Raw genomic sequence first — 17,169 nt, forward strand, 5'->3', positions numbered from 1 at the left:
TTGTTTTCCACAAAGCCTTTCCTCCAACGCTTGCTTCGCTGCTAAACTAAACATGTTGGTCATCCCGTCGCTCTCTCTCTCTCTCTCTCTCTCTCTCTCTCTCTCTCTCTCTAGAGTCTACGTGGCGTGTGCGGCATGCGCATCTTTGATGTAGTGCTGCCACGGCCCGGTGCCCTCTAACGTCCCATGAAAAGCCACGGTCATGCCACCCAGATGCCCCACGCTTGTTAGCAGCAGATGGTGAAAGCATTTCAAGAGGGTCATTTAGACGCAAGACCGCAGGAGTCTGCTGACCTCTTCATGCATCTCACCTGACCCACTAACACACAGGTGATTTTTCAAGCCATGTTCACCCGGTATGTCAAACTGCAAGGTTTCTCACTATACTCACTATTTTTTGTCAAACTAAACGAACAGAACAAACTACATGAGAAGCAATATGACATATCAAGCACTTCTCGCAAAACAGGAATAGTAATAAATGATGAGTCACTGCTCATTTCTCCCCGAGGCTTCTTTACGTCTCCCTTCCCACAATTCCTTTCTCTTGGTTCAGATTCCGGACCACCGTTTACTGTTCTCTCACAAAGACCACTGCTATGAACATCTAATCCATCTTTCTGCAGTTGTGACCTGCTCGCTCGAGCACAACCATGTCGAGGTCTCTCGCTCCCTGTATGTGTCTCCCTCTCTTTCAGTCTTAATCTTCCTGTTCGAGTTCACTTTGATGTGTTGTGACATCTCCGACACCTGGTTTAGGATTTGGGATTATTTGTGAGGTCTGTGGAAAGCGAACTCGCTGCCGTCGCTCAATCGTTTTACAGGCGTCCGTCACGGATGTCTGTCAAGCACGCGTGTGCGTCTGGAGATGCTGGATTAATTGGACCTGACAGGACCAGAGTGCTCATTTCAAACTGTGAGAAAACAATCAGAATGACAGCCATCTACCTAATTCTACACCTTCCGTCTCTTTTCCATTTATTTCGTAATTCCCGTGTCACCTTTGCAGGTTATATTTCTTACTTAACTTGCCGGACTGACTGGACTGTAAACACATGTGCAGTCTATCTGTTACAATATCAGCATCAATATCAGCAGAAGTCGCTGTCATGAATGGTTGCTAGGGTGTTACTATATAGTTGCTATAGAGTTCTAAGTGGCCTGTTGCTCTATAGTTGCTAGGGTGTCAGAGATGACGTATTTTTGTAGGCTAACCCGAAAGTTAGTATAGATTGTATTCTATTTGACCTGTTGCTCGGTGTGACCTGTTACTAGTGTGTCGGCCAGGGTGTTGCTATGCAGTTGCTATATTGTTCTAAGTGGCCTGTTGTTATGCGGTTGCCATAGTGTTCTACAGTAAGTGGCCTGTTGCTATGTGGTGGCTAGTGTGTTTGCAAGCGTGTTGCTATGTGATTTCTATAGTGTTTGCCCGGGTGTTGCTATGCAGTTGCTATATTGTTCTAAGTGGCCTGTTGCTATGCGGTTGCCATGATGTTATAAGAGGCTGGTTGCTATGGTGTTCTGGGTGGCCTGTTGCTATGTGGTTGCTAGTGTGTTTGCCACGGTGTTGGGGTTGCTTTACTCCCTCAAGAACCACCACCATGGTTTAAAAAAAAAAATGGTTTTCCTACAATAAAAACAAAAAACTTGATTACTGTAGTGTTACAAGGTTCAATAAAAGGAAGGAAGGAGGCGGGAACCAGCGAACATTTCTCAAACCACTTTAATAAAAATAAACAAACAATAACACGGAAGTAAAAGACCGGCAGCCACCTCGCCGTCGACTGCCGGCAACAAGAACATAAATCTAAACTTAACACATGTCCGGGCCCGGTCCTCTCTTGCCGGCAGTCCTGTCGATTCGTCCTTTTACGCACACAGCTGATTTCCACTATCACTCACGCCACCGTCCCCGCCCTACGGCTCCCGTCACGCCTTCCTCGCTACATGTAGTAAAACTATGGTCACCACAAAATAAACTATGGTTACTGAAGTAAAACCATGGTTTTGCCAATAGTTATCAATGCTAAATATACTGGTCAAGAATGACTCAAGGTGTGAGAAAACCAGCATCTTAACCAATTAAACTAATGTATCCACACAGTCTGTATGAAATGTACGCCTCATGCTTGCTCCTTATGTTGGCAGAGATTTTATCCAAAGCCACAAAGTCGTCAATAACACTGCGAAAACAGATATGTATCCTTAAAACACTCAAAGATGCTCAGTTTTAAAGAATAATAATGAATCGAGCAAAAACCACAAAACGTGTGGTTAAAAATCTGGTAGCTAATCTACCAACAGCTCTGTTCAACTAACAAGAGTTTGCATGACAAGCCAACATTTACCAACGAAAAAAAAGTGATTTATTTGCATTGTTAGCTGAGCTCAAGAGCTTGTAAAGTATTTTCTCCCTTACGTCCAGAAAAGCCTAAATGAAGTTCACTTTTTCCAGCAGACACACATGATCATATATGCTATAATTGTAAACTCCGCCGAGCCCTGAACACAACCCTCAATCTCTGTAAAATGAAGTGCTGGACATCTGGATGGACGCGAGTGTGGCTCAGGGCGCTCGGGGTCTAATAAGCGCTTCTGAGAAAGCTTCAGCTCCAATTTAGATTGAGTTTTTGTTTTAAAGTGCTTTGAAACACAACAGCTGACCGTCACCTCTGCTATCTCCTGCACAAATCGCTTCTATTACTAGGAGAGCTTTGTGCTAAATTGTACCATTCTTCTGTTTCTGTGGTTCTGTTTACTTTTTTGTCTGTCTCATGTTCCCCGATTCTTTCAGCCAATTTTTTATTCCTATTTTCTCTCTGTCATTCATACATAATAAATCTAACGCCTCCTGCTGTCTTGACTTCATAACTTCATGTTTGAATGCCTCATTTGTCACTGCTTTATTTATTTATGTTTATACAAGGAACCAAGAGGAGAACACGTCTTGAGAATGGCGAGTTGAGAAAGTGCTCATGAATGAAGCCTCCAAAATAAAGACTCCGTCTTGAGTAACTCATCCTCATATTGCTCTCCTATAGTCATGATTATAGTAAAAATACAGAAAAGCACTTTTCTATAAAAGAAAAAACTAAAATGCTGATTCTGCTTTTTTGTTCCACACAATGAAAGTGAATGGTGACCGAGGCTAAAAGTCCCCTAAAATCTCCTTAAGTATTCCATAGCTCAAAGGGGCACACTGGTTTAAAAAAATAAGGATGAGTAAATGATGAAAGAAGTTTTATTTTGGGTTGAATTCTCCGTTTAATGAGAGTCTTGCGACTTGATGTTTTACCAAAAGAGATATGGATGTGTGAGACCATAGACAAAAATAACTAGATGCCTTATTCAAGCACTCCAGGCCCTTAGGTGCGTCCGCCATCTTGGAATGGTCCACTGACGTCACTCACACACAGTCAACTTTACTTTTGAGTGTTACCTGAAATCTTTAAATTGACAGCTATATAACATAATCCTACTGTTCTGTAAGTAACCCAATTGGATGGGAAACCCTATTATATCTATGTGTGAGACTTCAAGTTTGAGTAAAAAACTGAGAAAACATTGGAAAAGATATCTAGTCTGCTTTCATAAGAATGTAAAACTAGTAGAAACTGAATTTCTGTGGTGTGTGTACGGCCAGCGGCGCAGTGTGTAAATGCTGGGATGTCAAGGGCTGGGTCAGCTTGTTTTAGGCTCTGGGCAGTGCAGACAGCCCAATAAAACACATCCACACCCACACAACATAAGGATCTAAAAATACATCACACCACAAAAAATCTCTGCTCAACATGAAGCACTTAGACATACAGAAGAAACTGAGGGATTGGTGAAAGAAGAAGCTTAACCTTTAGAAAACCATCCACTGCAGGAGGTCATAATTACAGACATTCTTACATGAAACGTCAAGCTAATTTTATGCTAGATAATAATATATAATTGTTTTCTTACTAAAGAACATGGAATTTGTGACTCTATGTCTAAAAAAAGTTAGAGCTCTGTTCACAGAAGGGGCCAGAAAAACTTTGATGCAAGTCAAACTTTTTCTAATCTAAAGAACCTTTTTCAGCCCCAAAGAACATTTTATCAAATAGAAAGGTTCCTCAGATGTAAAAGGGTTCTTTATGAAATCATTTAGCCACAAATATTTCTTCTATGGCATCATGAACCTTTTAAGAGTTCATTTTTCGAAGAGTAAAATTAACAAAAGAAAAGATGAATAAACAGAAAGAGGAAAGAAAAACTACATCAGACAACAAAAGAAATATGAAACAAGCCAAACTGAAAAGGAGGGAAGGAATGGATGGATGAAAAAGTGGAAGAGAGTAAGGAAGGAAGTGAGAGGGAGGGAAGAAAGCAAAGGAGATGTAAGAAAACAAGTAAGGTATGAAAAAAGAAAGAAAAAAAGAAAGGAGGAAGGAAGAGAGAAAGAAAGAATGAAAGGAGGATGGAAGAGAGAAAGAAAGAAGGAAAGTTGGATGGAAGAGAGAAGGAAAGACAGAAAGAAAGAAAGGCAAATGAAAGGAAGGATGGAAGACAGAAAGAAAGAAAGAAAGAAAGAAAGAATGAGCAAAAGTAAGAAAGAAAGATGGAAGACAGAAAGAAAGAAAAAAAGAAAAAAGTTGGATGGAAGACAGTAGGAAAGAGAGAGAGAAAGAAAGAAAGGCAGGACGGAAGAGAGAAAGAAAGAAAGTTGGATCGAAGATAGAAGGAAAGAGAGAAATAAAAAAACAAGGGAAAGAAAGGCAAATGAAAGGAAGGATGGAAGACAAAGAATGAAAGAAAGAAAGAAAGAAAGAAAGTAAGAGCGAAATAAAGAGCGAAAAAAAGAGAGAGAGAAAGAAAGACAGAAAGAAAGAGAGAAAGAAAGTTGATGGAAGAGAGTAGGAAAGAGAGAGAGAAATAAAGAAAGAAATAAAGAAAGGAGGATGGAAGAGAGAAAGAAAGAAAATAAGTAAGTTGATGGAAAAGAGAGAGAGAGAGAGAGAGAGAGAGAGAGAGAAAGAGAGAGAGAAAGAAAGTAAGTTGATGGAAAAGAGTAGGAAAGAGAGAGTGAGAGAAAGAAAGGCAAATGAAAGGAAGGATAGAAGAAAGAAGGACACTTACTCTGGAGGGGTCATACTCATGTCTTCTTCGGGCGGTCAGGTCATCATAAGATGGGGCGGGTCTCACCTGCTGAAGCTGATTTCTGATTTGCTGCAATCTGTCTTCATTACTGCAACACACATACAAAACCAAGACAGACGAGAGATCATAAAAACATCTTCACCAACATATCAAATGAGTGTTACAGACATCCTAAAGGTTACTACAGAATACAACACCTTATATCATTTAAATATAAATGATTAAATAAAAAATGCACAATACTGAGTTTCATAACAAAATATCATTACCCAGTGGCAACTGTGTCTATATGTGACTCCACTAGAAGCAATTTGGTTCATCACATTTCTAAATCAACTGAGGCTAAAATAAACTGTGCTTGATGAAAAATTGTGTGTTTTTAGTGTATTAAATTATCCACGTTTAAAACACAGACACACCATCTGTAAGCTTAATAAAAGCACAGATGAAACCTCAGGGCATCTATTGATTCAGAACAGGACCAGCGTTATGAAATCAGAGCATAAAGTGCTTCAACAGAACAGTACAGCGACCTTAAAAATAGAGAAAAAAAACTATGATGAGTAGTCCTGACCGGCCATCGTTTCCACCAATTATAATCTTCCCCAAAGAGCATATTGTTGGATAGTTCGCCCAAAAATGACAATTTACTCGACCTAATGTCATATCACACCTGTATGACTTTAAAGAAGATTTCAAAGAATGTTGGCGCCATTGACTTCCACTGTATGAACACAAAACCAAGGAGACATTTCTTAAAATATCTTCTTTTGTGTTCTACATAAGAAAGAGTCATATACAGGTTTAAAATTTTATCAAAAGTGTGACTGAAAACGTATCAAAAACGTTAACTGTAATACAGATCATGCATATCTATGATTATGTATAACTTTGGTATTTTCTAGAAACTCCATCTACAGATGCTGTAAAGAGTAGAATAATTGAAAATACGAGAGTCTGTGATCTAAGCCACTCCAGCAGCTGTTGGAGGACATGGAGAGCAGGAACATCATCCATTATCTAATCCCACAGAACGCAATTAGAGCTGCCATTCTGATTGAGAGTACGCACGACCCTCTGAATGAGAAACACTATCAATGTTTAATTAGCTGCTGCCGGGAGCCCACGCTCAACATATGAATCATATTCATATTAGCATGACGAGGGGAGACCTCTTACTTTTGAAGGGACGAGAGTTAAAGAGTTAAAAACTTTTCGGGGAGAAACAGTGCAACTAAAATCCTGCTCCTCTTTTAGTAGACGTGCTCATGAATTAAAAAGCATCTGACGGCTGCCTGTCATCACCACTTCATTTGGCGTGTTTTGACGGGGTTACCACACAAACTGGAGAAAGTGTAAAGATATCACGTTCCTTGCTTTGAGTCCGGTTAGATGAACTGCAATCTCAGATTATCTTTAAAGACCCTGAGTGTTTCCTGCTGTGAGCGACTTGTTAAAATAGTATTCCAGTAAAGTTAATTAGTGCTAGTGTTGTGTAACAGAAAGCAGCGCTAGCAATTAGCATGTGTGCGCTCTTCAGGCCTCCGTTTGTTTAACATGCATCCCTTTAAAGGGATTAAAACAAAACAAGGCAACTCTTTCACGCAAATTAAAACAGAGCTAACTACATTTTAAAGGCATTACTAAAAGTTTTAGTTTTAGGCAAACTAAAAACGAAACAATGCAACTGTTTGACGCAATATTCTGTATAAAAAAACAGGGTGGACAAAATATAAAAACAACGCAACTCAAGACAATTTTCTGGATAAAAACCGGGCACACTGAAAAAATAAATGCAACTGTTTGACAAAATTTTCTGTATCAAAACAGGGTGGACATTTTTTTAAAACAACGCAACTGCTTAACGCAATATTCATGATAAAAACAGGGCAAACTGAAATCGAAAAACAAAACAACGCAACTGTTTGATGCAATATTCTGTATGAAAACATGGCAAACTAAATTGTAAAACAAAACAACGAAACTGTTTTACGTAATTTTCTATATAACGAAGGGCGGACAAAAGTTGCAACAAAACATCCAGTTCTCTTCATGCAGTTTTCTGTATGAAAAAACAATTTTAAACTAAAAAACATGTAACCAAACAATATAACTGACGCAATTTGCTTGTATGATAAAACCAAAAAAACTAGTGTTATAAAAATAAACATTAACACATAAGACCCTCTTATAAAGTGTAAGCTGTCTAGTGTTATATAAATGCCATACGGGAATGCTCATCCTGCATACATTTCCTCTTAACTATGAATATGATTATATAGACAGAAGAATTAATCTAAGATCACAATCGAACTGTATAACTGTCAACACACAGAGCTCAGGCCCCCAAACAACCCATGGATGAATAGATACTGACATGAAGGTAATGCTAGAAACAGTGGAGCTCTCTCTGTGTTTTTTCCACAGGACGTGTTGTATAATGAGATTTGACATCACTGCCATCTCTCGCAGCCAGTGGCCACCACACAGACCTGTAATCAGGAGTGACACCCTCTTATAAACACACCTGCCATTCAGGTCGTAATGAAAATGTCCACTTTTCAATTATGCAGAGTCCTGCTCTGTCTAGATAGGGCTGTCAGAGATGTGGGTGGCCACCATCATCACAAGACCAAATGTTTATGTAAATCAGAACGCATATAGACTCACCACTGTATACACACAAATATTTAATATCAGGTACTTCAAATCAAGATGTGCTATGCAATGTTATTGACCAAAACTTTACAAGGTACACCAAATATATGCATTTTACAGAGAAATGTGTGAATGCAAGCACAGCGGATACAAATCTATCTTAACTAGGACGTGTGATAAATAACACACAAAAAAAATTGAGGAAAGGATTAAGAAATGGCAGAAGCAGAGCTGGGCGTCACACGCGGCCGGTGGGCCATTAGCTCGATTAAGCCCATTTCTCAGCGCTGGACTCGGTCCAACTCTCTGGAGCTGGGTCCGGCTTTCAGACGCCGCGTTTGGCCACGACCGTCCCTGCGTCAGCATTTCTTGTGAAAAATGGCAGTGCGGTCTTTGTACTCTCCTAAACAAGTGAATGCAGGGCTGTATTTCCCATGTTTGATCAGCATTAATGTTTATCAGTCACATCTATTATGTGCAAAACGGTAGAAAGAACAAAGGCTGTTAGGAGCCGTCGGGCGTCGTGTGCGAGAGAGAAGGGTAATTAAGTACTCTACCGCAGGAAGGGAAGATGAAGGTTTTGCATATCTGTCTGACTGTTACTTTGCGGCTAATTGACCATCTCTCTCTCCCGCTACCACGCTCTCTTTTTTGCTCTCTGACACAGAAATCGAGCGCTAGCTCACAAATACTGATGGGTTTGAATCACGAGACTGCTTCAGGTGAGACATTTATCATGTTTTTTTTTTCGATTGATAACCTATCCGTGTTAGTGTACTTAAATGAGTTCCTTGCATATTAGTAGTTATCAACAAGTTTGGCTACAGAGGGTTAGATGAACACTGGACGGCTCGTGACCGACGCAATACCAAAATTGCAGAAATTTAACAACAAATGCTTTTGGTTAAACTTGAATATGTATTAGTACAAAGCATGTCATTTTTTTGCAACATCAATTCATTACAAAAAAATCAACAAAAGAATCTTTAACATATTTATGATTTAATAGTGATTTTTCTATGCGAAAAAAATATAAAAATACATATTTAAGAAAATATAACAAATTGTCAATAAAGTATATAATCAGTTATTGATTGTGTAAATAAAATGTTAAATAAAAAGTATAAAATTAATTAGTAATAAATACATTATGTAAGAGTTGTTGGATTGGATTTCATAAAAACAATCCATATAAAAATAGTATAAGAGTAACCTGCAATCTTATGTTTCAACTGTTTAGTTAAGTTTCTTTCTGTACTTGTTTATATTCCAATTTAAAGGGATAGTTCACCCAAATATGAAAATTCTGTCATCATTTACTGACCCTCGTGTCATTTTAAACCTGTATGACTTTCTTTTTTCCACGAAACACAAAAGAAGATATTTTAAAGAAAACCGGTCACCAAACAACACTGCGCCCTCATTCACTTCATTGTATGGACACAAAACCAACTTAACAACATTAAATGCAAAAATAACTAATTTTGTGTTCTGCGGAAGAACGAAAGTAATAAAGCGTTGAAACGACAAGAGGGTGAGCGTAAATGATGACAACATTTTTATTTTTTGGGTGAACAATCCCTTTTAATTTGAATTTAATAGTTTGCTAATGTACCTTTAAAGAGGTAGTTCACCCAATAATTCTGTAATCATTTATTCACCCTCTTGTCCTCCTTAAGACCTGTCTATGAAAAAGAAGAAGATATTTAAGAAATTTCTCAGTGGTTTTGTGTTCATAAAATGAAGGTCAACGAAGTTTGTTTGGTTACCAACATTTTTCAAAATATCTTCTTTTGTGTTCTGCAGAAGAAAGGAAATCACACAGGTTTTGAAAGACAAAATCGTAATTTCTGGGTGAGCTGTTCCTTTAAGACACGCATGTAAATGGCGTCATTTTGACTGACTAACCCAGAGGTCAACAACCTTAGAGATTGCAGCCTTTAAATAAATATCAGAACATGTGTACTATGCAGTCTACACAAAAGGGTTTGCTAATGTATTTCCGAGAGCGTTTCTTAAAGTGAAGCATATGAGAGCGAGTCTTTAGGGGCATGTGCTGTAGTGTGTGATAGGATTACCCTTTGTGTGTGTGTGAGCTCGGCGGACAGCACAGCGCGAGCAGGATAATCTTGTGCGAATCGATGGTGAGACGAGCGCAAGAATGAACGTGGTCCCCACAGACGAGGCAACACTCGCGCATAATTACCGCCAGACAACAAATCAATGAGCTCTGTCGTTGAGAACACTCAACCTGGACTAAAAACACACGTCCTCTCTGTATATACACACTGTACGACTGCACAGTAAATCACAGGCGACTCCACAGACCGGCCTGTCAATATTTCAGCTTGACTGGACTAAAAGGCCAAAGAGTTAGTTAGCGGGTAGCCTGGATTTTTCGTTACGGGCTGCGTCTGCGAGTTTACAGTTTAACGTTTGATAACAGGAACAACAAACACTTTATCTTCCATCGATCTACTTTAGCCAATAGAAAATTACCATCATGAGGAGTTTGTCAACACCGCCGCCTAAAGGTTTTCACAGACCTCCTCACTTTCATTCGTAAAACTACCACACATTTCTGTCAATTTCTCGAAAACTACTAATGTAAATGTTACATAATGTACGGACTTGAATTTAGTTTTAAGAGACATCAATATCGTTTCATACCTGTCAGTCTTTGGAGGGGCGGTTCTTTGCTTGTTCACTTTGGCATAAAGTCCTTCCAGCGCTTCCTCATTGGGTGGTTCTCTGTAAGGGGCGGGTAAAGAAGGCTGAGCTAAGTTATAGGCGGGAGTTCCACGCTGAATCTGTCCTGAGGAAGGGGGCTGTCTGAAATTGTCGATGCGTGCGTAGTTGGGATCCAAGTCGTCGTCTTCGACATCATGGAAGTTCATGCGGCCAAGAGCCGGACTGTTTCTTTCACTTCTGTGGTTTAATAACACAATGGGATGAAAGGTGTAAAAAAAGGATTTTATTAATGTTGGATACAGATATTTGAAAATCATTTTAGACTGAACAAATTGTACATAAATTCAACTAGACCTCAATACTTTAGACAATTGCAACGTCGCACAAAAATGTAGCATTCCGTATTTATGCGCGTGTTAACTTAAAACGTATAAACATACTTTGACGTAAAGATCTCAGGTTCACTCTTGTCAACTTCCTCTTCGCTCAAAGCTCCCAAGTTTTTGGTCTTGGATTTGTTCTTCTCTTCTTTGTTTTTTCTCCCAAATCTGAGAAAGGATACGAGGAAAGTGTAGAGGAAATAAAAGATGGACACGGAGAGAAATAAAAACAAGATGTCATGTTTCTGTAATCACAGACTCAATTTCTCAGTGTTTCCAAAGCGGAATTTGCTCTATAAACCCTAATGATTGGTTGCCCATGTACCCGCCTGCAAAAACAAGCACGCACACATGCGCACACAGACACACACTCCTAAAACGAGCAGAATTAGTATCCAAAGCCCTGTTGCGAACATCCAGCCCCTCTCCAAGCCAAACCTTCAGAAACTCACATATTCTTCTGCACTGATCTGAGGTCAGGCTGGGTCTCCGTGCTGACGGAGACAAAGACAGAAAAGGAAATGATTATGAAAAAAATTAAGTGACTAATGAGACAGAAGAAAAGGGGGGAAACGATCATCTCATCTCAGCTGCAGTGAGACACCGAAGAAGCTTCAGCAATGATGCTTAAACAACATTGGTTTCTATTGTCTGAATACAAAACCATTGAGACATTTCTCAAAATATCTTCTTTTGTGTTTCACAGAAGAAAAAGTAATTTACAAGTTGGAACGACATGAAAGTGAATAAATGAGAGTGTATTGCTTTATTAAAACTTTTAAAAAGTTGGGTTCATTCAGTACGTGTCAGTGACATACTGAGCATTTCATCTTACTCAGAGGATCATGTTTAAGCTTCAAATCGCTGGCGAAGGAAAACAAATCAAAGTGCTTAAGCACAATGAACTCATACTCATTTTTTATAGCAGACAGAATTAGCATGTTTGCTCAGAGCAGCGCTGGATTTGCTTGGCCCTGGAGCTCACAGGTGCCATCATTAACTTCCCCGTTGTCATGACAATCGGCACGAATCCTTTTCTCTTAATTGCGGATAAAAAACTAGGAAATTTGATCCAAGACTGTGACATTCGGATGTGTGAGACAATGTTTTGAATGTAATTTCTGCATTAATAAATTGTAACATTCATTTTTTTGACATTTTGGCAATACAAAGCAATTTTAGCGGAGCCCCCCCCCCCAATGCAAACACTGTCAAAATTCAGCAACATAAAACAATAAAAACACAAACAGTCATAAAGATTTCGATTTTCAAGCCTAAACGGATCTGATCAACAGGATCTTGAACATTGACTCGAAACCACTGAGAATTCAATTACATTCCTGCAAGCGTGTGCTCTTAAAAGCCAATAATAATCCAAAAACCTCCATTTCCCAAGCATCCCAAATTTCTTTTTAATTTGACTTAGACACCGCTCGAGGCATCAGCGTACAGACAAAACGTACATGCATGTTTGCTCAAGATAAGCCACGACTACATGATCCAAACACTGGCCCACAAGCGTTACAAGGGTCCGGTTGGATCCGGCGTTTCCTCTCTCGTGTTATGTTTCAATAGTGCTGTATTTCTCACCCCCACACACACACTAATGACTGTATTTATCTCATTAGGCTGGAGCGATCTTATACCGGCAGCTGGCAATGCTAGCTTTGCCTTGCCCTTAAGCACTCTCATTAAAGTCAGGGGGAGTCGGGGTTTGAATATCAATGCGCCGTGGTCTTGCTAATTCTGTGCGACCGTAGCCGTCACTCACACACGGAGATCAAACATCTCTACACATTTCACATCATATGAAGTCATCACATCATTTTCAGCTCTGTTACAAACCTGTAAAATGCTAACTGTTGCTTGACAAAATACAACAGTAAATGATAGTAAAATATGCCAAAACACCAATAAAAATGTAGCTATATAGATAAATGACAAAGTCAATTAAAGAATAGTTGTAGCAACTCGGGATGCTGAACAATTAAACAATTATTAGATAATCAATTGATCAATCGTTAATAATTTAATCGATTAAACTCATTGACTTTCAATTAAGAATTGGAACAAAATGCATTAAGTGATCATGGCGGAACAACGCCAAAACTGCATATAATATTTTCTGCCATTAAAGTGCTAACACGCCGCACGTTTGCTAATCGTTTTACTGTAGTCAGAACTTTCTGAAAAGGGAAGTTCACGCTAGCCAAGATATCATTCAAAGAGCTTCCCCTTCATTGCCTTGCAAGTCAGCCAGTTAGCCATGAAAACACACTTGACTGTTCAATTTGCCTCGAGCGCTCAGGTGGATTCGATTGTGGTTGTAAATACGAAACATGCCCATGGAAGCTGATTACACTTCTAAGAGTTGTTAGCATAAGGTTGAGGTATGTAGCCCTGGGTAGCATGCAAACGGTTTAATATGGTCTAAATTGGTTTTGTGAAGAGAATTAGCATTACTTTGGTCGTTAACCTCAGATTAAGTCCCTCTATGTAACTCTTGGGAGACTTCACGTTCAGATTGCGAAAATTCCATGCTAACGTTAAGCAGTGATTGCGCAGCAGGAACGTCGTTGAGAATCGCTAGCATGTTTCGTAATGAAAAACGGTGGTAACGTAATCCACAATGTTACATCAGCTATTGTAAGAAGGTTTTTCTGTTGCAGTGCTGGCTGTCCTCGGCTTATCGATCGACTCAAGTTTACTGAGTGCTGAAATTCATCAGTCTAAACCAGAGGCTTGTGTTTTAGCAGCCAAAGCCTCGGTTTTCCCAGAGACAGACGCGGAGATCTATGGACACCTGGGATGTAGTGCTAAGCTGATCATTATGTTGGCATACATTAACGCCCGCATCACCTCTGTCTGGATGATTTTAATTAGTTAAACCTGTCACCGGCGGATCAGCATCCCTTTCAAGAGTCCTGATTCTGGTTCCCATCTGAATAAACGTTCTGTGCTGTGCTGGAGTCATGACACGGTGACGTTTTACCATAATTATATTACTTATTCATGAACCTTTGTTTTATTTTGAGGTACAACCATAGTACCACAATCATATGAAATTGATTTTTTCGTATGGTACACAGTATGTTATAAACATGGTAATACCGTGGTGCTTTTTAGCACTGTTTAGAGACATAATTCAATTTCTTTGCATTCTGAATCTTTTGAAACTGAAGCTAAACAACACTAGATAAAAAAACAAGTACTAAACAAGAACAGCGTGTTGTAAGATGATATAACAGTGAATAAAAAGGATTTCCCACGATGCTCAGCAATAATTGATTATGCAAATGTTTGTTTGGTTATCAAGGACAAACCGAGTTCAATTCAGAAGAGAAGAGATTTACAGTAAATGTGCAGATACAGAAGAAGAGACTCGATAAATGAGTGAAAGCGAGAGAGTTCAGAGATTAAAAGCAGTAATAAAAACAGCCTGCGCATCTAAAACACAGTAAAAAAAAGGATTACCGCGCTAATTCCATCGCAGTGAGAAACTGAGCAGCTAAAGCTATATCTCAAATCCTCTTGCATCATTAACTGTTACAGAAATCACAGCACAAGTGATTTCAACCTCCTGAGGCAGATCATCAAAACATTTGACTTTCTTCACCCGTCTCGGAGTAAAATAAGCACATAAAATAAAAACTTTAAAAATCCTACAGCTGGCTTAGGTGTAAGGTGCTGTTATGATTTATGTGGCATGTGTCCATCAATCACAAAGCACACATCAATCAAGCAACCGATGATTGGATGTTGAGTTGTCATGGTGACACTGGGTATGACAGCACACATCTGTCATTCTAAACTAGTGGATGACCGTCTCTTATATTCAGACGATGTTCATGGACCACTCACCATATCTTATCTGTACAAGAAAATCCGTTACAGTCTATATAGAGAAAAATGATTTTGACGTGAAAAATTAGCTATCTGATATAAAATACAACGTGTAAATGTACACCAAATATCAAAAAACTACATCTGAAGACCAATCATCAAAATACAAGAAAAACGGTGAGACATATTTATTTACAACATTTATGGTTGTAAAACTCTCAATAAAGTAAAAAACCTGTAATAGTAAAAAAAAATGGAAAAGTAAAGCAAGAATTCTAAAGTAAAAACCATTTAATTGCTAAAATAAGTAAAACGTTTGAACAACCATACTGAAAATCTGCATAATATAATTTTTTTAATTTATTTATATGATTAAAATAAATGCAATATTTTATTTATTATTTTATTTTATATTTATGCAGATTAAAATATTGTTACATGTTATTTTGTTTAATTTTTTTATTGCCTTATTTTATCAAAAGTAAACAAAACTTTGCCGTAACGCAGAAATCTCTCAATGTGATTTCACGGTTTATAAAGTTGTCTACACATCTATTGCATTGAACAGATGTATTCTGGCAAGCACAGCAGCAACCTTTTTCTTTAAAAACGAAATCATTTTTTAATGGTGTGAGCCACAGCATCCTCCGCTCTAAAGCTATTTTAAAAAACATTCAACAATAGTAGACGGGCACGATGCACCTGCATAGGAAGGGATTTTTTATAATCGTAGCACTCGCTAATATTAAAAACACGTGAAAGTAAAGGTTAATGTGATTTGACCACTTCCAGACCAGGCGTGTCTCTGATGGGAAAGATGCTGTTAACCTTTACCGTCAGAGTGGCATTCCCCGAGCCCAGACCTGCTGGAGAAGAGTACATCAATCACAGAGTCCGTCTCATAATGATGAGCAAAGACGGGGGGTATAAGACCCCGAGCAAGTCACGGGATACAACTTGTGGTTAAACGGTAAAGCTTGACACACTCAGAAAATATAAGCTGACAGCATCACTTTCTTACACACACAGTAATGCAGTATGTATGCATCATTCCTACTCAAAACACATCTCACTTTTATTAGAATAAGAGTCTTTATGTAGCATCACATGGCCGGCCGAATACATTTCTGTGACTTTCACATGATGTTGTTAATATAGAAAGGCGCCATGTGTTTTGTCACAGTGACAATTCCCCCCTGCAGGAAGTTGCGGTTGTGCTCTGGGCCTTCTAGTAAAGGGCTTTATTGTAAATAAACATTTAGCATGAACTCCATACTTGGAATAAACTCACAGACTTTGTTGTTTTTTATTAGTGGAATAAACTCACGGACCAAATATCACTGTTGTAAGGAAGCATTGTATCTCCAAAACTTCTGCTTTTCAAGAAATATAAAAAACCTTTTTAAATTGTATATACTGTGATTGTTCTAGAGGCTGGCTTACTGGCTAACACCGTGAGTAGAGACACTCGCATAGACTCGTGTCACGGACGGCTCTATAGTTCCAAACATTGCATTGAAGCCCATCAATTTCACTGATTCCCAAACACATTCGCATCTACGTTGATAAAATACATCTCTTTAAAACTGGTGTTTTCTTGTAAGGATGTTTTTAAACGAAACATGTAATTTATATGAAAAAGTAAAATATATATATTTTCTGTGTATCTTTATGTGTGGCTGAATAAATTTCTATAAAAACTGCTCATTATAAAAAAAAAAAAATCTCCCTGTATAAATGATATAATAAAATCTCTTATGGGTTGAAATTATTTGTCTTTTTGATTTTTAAGTTTTTTTGTGGTGCGTTTACTAGTGATCATTGATTACTTATTGATAAAATACTTGGGCATTTTTATGTGAATGTCTAAACATAATTTGACATGGGTATGTACGGATGATCATAGAAGCATAAGAAACAGATGAATGCATGCGTGCTGTTAATGTATTGCAACCGTCCTAGTCAAATTAATCACACAAAACTGTATAAAACGGTCTCTCATCAGACAAAATGTTATTATAAATGTAGTCAACATAGTAACCAGTGCATATATTGTGGAAGTATTTAGTGAAATTTGTTGCAAAAACAGCTGCTTCCACTGGCTCTCCCAATTAAACCCATTCACAAAGACTGACGGTTTGGAACAATTAAGAGCTCCAAGAACAACATGACCACAGATCAAAGTGTGTCGTAACTCTGTTATTCAACGGCTCTGACCGTGACTACACCGGGCACGACACAACAAAAGACAATAGAATGCATTAGAAATTTTCTCTTTTCTCAACAGTGGATGCAGTTTTTTTCTCTCTTTAGCTAATCAGACAATGTAAGCAGGAAAAGAGAGAGTTTGTAACCATTGTGGCCCTCAAGGCAAAATGTTGAACCTCGTTCAAACCACCACCTACTGCATTAAAGTGTCAACCAGATACTGCTGCTAAATGATTCGTTTTATTTTCAATACATGTAATGT

The 17,169-nt window shown here is 38.5% G+C and overlaps 1 protein-coding gene across 1 annotated transcript in view; it reads right to left on the reverse strand.

Moving 5' to 3' along the window:
• Positions 1–17,169, reverse strand: part of pard3ba (par-3 family cell polarity regulator beta a) — a 112,094-nt gene that overhangs the window by 11,994 nt on the left and 82,931 nt on the right. Inside the window, exons 19-21 of the mRNA XM_056763418.1 lie at positions 10,917–11,024; positions 10,456–10,713; positions 5,107–5,215 (exon numbers count right to left, since the gene is read on the reverse strand). Coding sequence (XP_056619396.1) covers positions 5,107–5,215; positions 10,456–10,713; positions 10,917–11,024 — 475 coding nt within the window. The remainder of the gene's footprint in view (positions 1–5,106; positions 5,216–10,455; positions 10,714–10,916; positions 11,025–17,169) is intronic.

Source organism: Triplophysa dalaica, chromosome 2, assembly GCF_015846415.1.
Source record: "Triplophysa dalaica isolate WHDGS20190420 chromosome 2, ASM1584641v1, whole genome shotgun sequence".
Classification (NCBI taxonomy): Eukaryota; Metazoa; Chordata; class Actinopteri; order Cypriniformes; family Nemacheilidae; genus Triplophysa; species Triplophysa dalaica.